The following is a 6,002-nucleotide window of genomic DNA, read 5'->3' on the forward strand; positions in this document are numbered from 1 at the left end:
AAAGTATAATGTCAATGGTAAAACACAAATTAATCATTAAGCGATATCAAATATCATTCGAGCTACAGTAAATAATGAAATCGATATTGGAATACAAAACAAAACTCCTTAACAAATAAACAAATCTTAGTAAGTGTTCATGATGGTTTTTAATATTCAGGGAATAAGGGTTGGAATCGCCCAGCGGGCCGGGTGTTATCCAATACGGTCCATGGCTGTAGACGGGTTACGGGTTAATTAATTATTTTCTTTATTAAAACTTAATTAAAATGTAACAAACGCTGTTTCCCGGCCGAGATGTAGATTGGACTGTAGATATCTCGACTGAATTAATTTGTTTAGTGTAATTAATTGTTTCTGACTGTACCGCCCATGCTCATATCTGATCTGGTACAGTCGCGTCGTTATTTACTGTTCAAATGTTCATTTAATGACACAAACGTCGTGCTTGGTTAATGTTAACACTTTCGATGCTGCTCGTCGACTGGGAGAATTATTGAATGTTCCAAAATGGTAGATGTCAGATCAGGGCAAATAGGCATGATAACTATTTTTTTCTTGATGTTATTAAAGGACCTTTCCGAAATAGAAACATCGGTGAAATAATTACTGTGTTAGCTAAAAAACTTTCCAAGATAGAACAATTCAAAAATCTCATAAAATAGACCTGCCCGAAATGCTCCATACAAATTGCTACTCGATTATGACGTCACCGTAGAGTAGTTTAATGTAGACATCGCGGGAGAAGTTTGTTCGATCCCTATATTAATTATTGCATTTATGTAAGTGGATTCATAACAAAAGTTGCTTTAATTTACACAAGTTATTAAATGGTATAAGTACAAATATTAAGAAGTTTGTTTTAAAAAAAATACTCTACTATCCAATTTTGAAGGTGCATAACAAAAAATACATAAGTGATAAAGCTGAAATTTTGCAAGTGCTTATTTTTTACCGTTCTTTAATTTATTCAAAAAATCTGCTAATCTTTGACTTTGTCAACATCCCTATTTGATAGGATAATTGGAACACTAAAATCTAGCTTAAAGACACATTCTATAACTTCGTAACACTATAGACAGCAATTTAGACGCTACTTCAAATAGTTTAAAGCGGCGATATGTAGTCGTATTAAGCATTATCTACCCAGTCACCGGGTACATTTCCATCGATATAGGACAAAAGCTTGACGGCAAACAGGAGACAAACGACCCAAAACAAGAAATTCAATTCGAACGCCCAATAATGTCTACCGGATTGTTCTGACACAAATGTTCGTGAACGCTCGTGAGCGCAAACACGCCAACACACATGAGTGTCATCCTATTTACCTAACAAAGTCTGAGCGAACTTGGATGTGTGATTCCGGATTATTTACACTGGAACTACCTATGTTAGGTGCTGACAAAATTAATAGAGTAGGGTAGCTTAATACACCTGTGAATTAAAGGGGGTTTATTTATTAAAGCAAATTGTCCTTGACAAGTGATAACGGCAGCTTTTGACTCGGAAGGGTTGGAAACTGTTATAAACGTTTTTCGGATTTCTGAGAATTTTTTCTTTTTTTTTTTCTTAGACTTTTGCTACATAATTTTCTTTCAACGCAAAATATAGGTAAACGTAAGAACATAGGTTATATTTTTTATTAAATAAAATCTGAAGGGCAACTCAATCATCGGTAGTACTTAATCATTATAATAATATTAGTTACTCAAATATTTTATGCTTGATGGTGCTATATAGGAATACCAATAATATTATTAAGGGGATAACTCTGGGTGCTAATTTTTGCTGATTTTGGACGCTAAAATTGGGTGATTTTGTCTTATGTCACTTTTCATCATCATCACCATGGTGTGGCGACGCTATACTTTGCCTGATTCACAACACAAACATCAAAATCATTACGAAATGATTACGTCGAAACACTGCAATATGGGGTAATTGGTGAATCGTTTGACTGATGTGTATCTCTGACGCGACGTCGGCTGACGAAACCGCAGCATAGCATTAAGATAGAGATGCGTCTTATCTCACGTTGCAGTACAACTATTACTGACGTCTAATTGGGGTGTATTACTTTTAATTGACCAGCACTTCCTAAGTCACGACAGTGCTACAATTTACATTTTATTAATCCTTCGATCGTGGATTCTTGGATATCTATTGTTATTCTATTGTGTCTCGCTCACCGGTGAGCTTATGGGGCTTGATGGGTTAATGTACCATCGAAGAAATTGAATAATAGGCAGTTGACCCACCTACGTCATTTGGTCGGATTACGTTAATTATGTTGTTATCTGTTTATCTGTTGGATGGGTTAAGCATAACGCGACAAAATTACGTAGGGCCGCTAACTAGCTATGAATCAATTTGTTTAATACTACATTATTTTTAATTGACAACATCTTTGACACCCAAATCGTTGAAATCTTTTGTATGCGGAACCATAATGTTTGCGAATAATTCTTAATGGAATTGATGGGTTAGCTAAAAAGTTAACTTGCTAACCTAACTGTGTGGAGTCCTGGGTGGAATCCTACGAATAATAAAAACTAGGGGTATCTAACCTCAGAAGATTAGGTTCTCAAATCTGTTTTTTATACAGGGTGTAACAAAGCAAACTGATGATATTTGCGTAATTGTTTCTGTCTGTCTGTTACCTTTTCACGCCGCTAAACCGATTTTGTTGAAATTTGATATGAAGATACTTTGAGTCCCAAAAATATATAATATAATATGTTTATTGCCAAAACTTTTTTACACATAATATACCGATTCTATATTACAATTTACTTAAGACTAGGATTTTTATAAGATAACAGTTTGCAGCTACCTTTGCACTAAGCACAGCTTGTGTCGCAAAAACTAGATAATGAGACACCAATAAACTTGCTCAGATACAATATTACTACCATTAAATCTAAGTTAGAGGCAACGGAGTTGCGGGTTTTATCTAATTTAAAAATAATATAAATTGGCTCATCTTGGCGGGGCCACTCGCGTGCCACCAGATTATTTAGATACAACCTCAGTTTCGGCGAAAATAAATGAATTATCTTGGTGTTTACTGATTGGAGACACTCGGAGCCTCTCCTAACACTGAGCAAAGTAGAGCTGAAACTCTCCCGCAAATTTATCAAACAAAGCACCTGCAGTAGGTTTAATTATACTCTAACTATCGGTAACTTCCTTGTGATAGTATAAAACTAGACCAGAAATTCCAAATGCTTTGAGAAATTTCCGGACACCGATTTACATTCTGTTGTTGTTTCATACCGATCATCACAGTGTTAACTATTTCATATTGCAATGTGTTCGATTAAATAAATTTTCAATTTACGCGAAGCGATTCATAATACTTATACAATATAATTAACGAATCCTTTTTTTATTTCATCGGGCAATTATAATTATTTCAAAACAAATAAGTCATATTATAGTATGTATAAAGGAACCTGTAAAATGTAAAACAATGCTTGTTTATTTAGCCACCTGTTCAATAAACAAGCATCGTTTTACATGTTAAAATATCTATTTCCATGATAAAATAAAATGTAAAAAAGTCGTAAGCAAAACTAGATAAAAAAGGATACGCGTAAAGATATTTCCTCTACAGTTTTATCGCATACCTTCCCTGATCAAGACAATGTTATAAACTAACAAGTTTATATATCCACTGAGCGCATCTCGCGCGTTCCCTGGAGTTCTCGCCGCGTGAAATATGTCTTCAATTCCATATACAGCTAACAAGAATGCCATTTTACTTTGACCTCTGCGAAGTCGTAATTCCCAGCGCCGGGGCCAAAGTATATTCTGATATTAAGGGATCGATGTAAACTAGAAGCCAGCATAATATGACACAATAACGATATATCAAAGGGACGCGCCGAAAGTGAAGAATAGCGTGTCAGCAATACTCTCCGTGAGGAGTTGAATTCGAAATAATAGAGTCGGGAATCGGGATTTGCGGCGAAAAGATTTTACGCGTTCTGCCGTATTCGATTAGTCATAAATTTTCTTCTTTCCGTGCTGAGCAGACATAATATTTGTTGTTGGAATAAGTGATGGCGCATTCTTATAAAGAATACGAATGTAAATGGCAAAATATATTACTTTCACATAAACTACTAAAGGTACAAAGACATTCTAAAAGTGCAAATGCCTGTGGCGCACTTGCAAGGACTACTCTGTTTTCCAAATGCTTGCATGGTTACGGGAACCATAGATAAATAACTCACGGTTAAATTGTACGTCACGCACGCTATCCTGCGGCCAATTTCGTAGCGGCTATCCCACCTTATATATTTTTCAATATGGCCGTATACGCTTTATACATAAATCTTGCACTGCTGCGTGCGATAGCGTCGAACGGCTAAATTAATCTATCTCGAACACAATGCACAATATTTATTGCGAATTTATTACTTTCCTAGTGTAACCCTATGGCGTTGCTCGCGCTTTTGAACCGGGAAACTTGTAAGGCCTATAAAAGTATAACGACTAACGAGTACCTACATTCCATTGACTTTACAATTAAATGAACTTTGTATAAAATAAAAATTATAATATCATACAAAAAAAAATATGAGTAAGTAGATTTTAATTCACAAAATTTACTTTCCCTTTAAAAAGCTAGCTAATCGACTACGCCCTACTGGTTTCTCTTCTTCATCAGGCTTATCATCATCTTTTTCTTGTTCATTAAATGCCTCGTCCTGCGGTGCCTGAGCAGGTGTTTCGTCAGGCTTATTGTTATTTTTCTCTTGTTCGTTAGGTGCCTCGTCTTGCGGTGCCTGAGCAGGTGTTTCGTCAGGCTTATTGTTATCTTTCTCTTGTTCATTAGCTGACTCGTCTTGCGGTGCCTGAGCAGGTGTTTCGTCAGGCTTATTGTTATCTTTCTCTTGTTCATCAGGTTCATTCTCCTCAGCAGGTGTTTTGTTGGAACCTGCGGGATCATCAGGCTTGAACGCATCGTTTGAAGCTGGTGTGTTTGTCTCGTTGGAAAGTAAACTTCCGTTGGAAGGCAATTTACTATCGGGAATCGTAGTATCGTTTGACTTTGCACCTTTACTGTCCTTAGAAGTCTCGTTATCAACGTTGGGAACCAACGTTTCACCATCAACCGTCACTGTCGTGGAATAATCGGGAACCATTGTGACATTGGATGGCGACGTTTCGTCAGCAGCCACCGTGACATTGAATGGCAATGTCTCTTCGAAACCGGTCACATCATCGAAGCGTTTATAGATAATATTATCAAATATGCATGTTTTTGTACATTCGTCCTCGTTTTTGAACATGTTTGGGTTTGGTAGACATCCGCGCCACGTACCTACTTCACACCTGGACCCAGGTTTCCAGTAATAAATAACTGGCTCGGGTGTTTGTCCACAATCATCCCATCTGAAGTTAGCAAAACATTCTTCTGGGGGTACTAAACAAAAAATAATTTCTTACTAAAATAGGTAGTAAGTAAATAAAAACGTTTTTACGTTGCTGCTATCAATATGTTATTATAATTAAATATTATTTTTAGTTAAATTATTTTAGTAATAGGAAGCTACCGAGGTAAGCATTTACTTATTTTTATTTATCTTATTCTTTTAATTAATTACCTGCTTTGCTTCGAACGATGAAAAAACATAGAGCCAAAAACATTGCCAGAAACATTGTCGACGCAAAATGAACTGAAAACCATATAATCAAAACGAATGAATGAAAATTAATTGCACTTTAATACATGCAAATTAATTAAGATAACAATAATATTTATAATTGCAAACTCATAAACAGATTTTATGTTTCTATTTATGGCACCATATTAATGAATATTTGCTATTTATATTTGCTTGATTATAATGGTAAAATACAATTTTAATTTTTAAGCTATAAATCATTTTACAGCCTTTAGCCTTATAATAGCGTGTGATGATAATTTGAACAATATATAATTTAACTAAATTGCTTTTTACTTGACTGCGTCAGAAGGGTTATAGAGT

General features: G+C 35.4%; 1 protein-coding gene across 2 annotated transcripts; it reads right to left on the reverse strand.

Annotated features, from left to right (window-relative positions):
- Positions 1-4,582: 4,582 nt before the first annotated feature.
- Positions 4,583-5,750, reverse strand: LOC121726047 (PGC-1 and ERR-induced regulator in muscle protein 1-like). 2 transcript variants are annotated; one of them, XM_042113273.1, is made up of 3 exons: positions 5,619-5,750; positions 4,898-5,437; positions 4,583-4,828 (listed from the first exon to the last, which is right to left on the reverse strand). In XM_042113273.1, exons 1-3 carry the CDS (start codon positions 5,671-5,673, stop codon positions 4,617-4,619), a joined length of 807 nt encoding a protein of 268 aa, XP_041969207.1. In that variant the 5' UTR covers positions 5,674-5,750; the 3' UTR covers positions 4,583-4,616. The 2 variants fall into 2 exon arrangements, with proteins under 2 accessions (XP_041969207.1, XP_041969201.1); XM_042113267.1 differs by having other exon boundaries at positions 4,583-5,437.
- Between the last annotated feature and the right edge of the window lie 252 nt (positions 5,751-6,002).

This window comes from Aricia agestis, chromosome 1, assembly GCF_905147365.1.
Source record: "Aricia agestis chromosome 1, ilAriAges1.1, whole genome shotgun sequence".
Lineage (NCBI taxonomy): Eukaryota > Metazoa > Arthropoda > Insecta > Lepidoptera > Lycaenidae > Aricia > Aricia agestis.

Excerpts from the sequence above, each read along its gene's own strand:
- LOC121726047 (XM_042113267.1), bottom strand. The coding sequence starts at position 5,673 with ATGTTTCTGGCAATGTTTTTGGCTCTATGTTTTTTCATCGTTCGAAGC. Across the intron at positions 5,438-5,618 it reads CATCGTTCGAAGCAAAGCAG|TACCCCCAGAAGAATGTTTT; the intron begins GTAATTAATTAA and ends TTTTTTGTTTAG.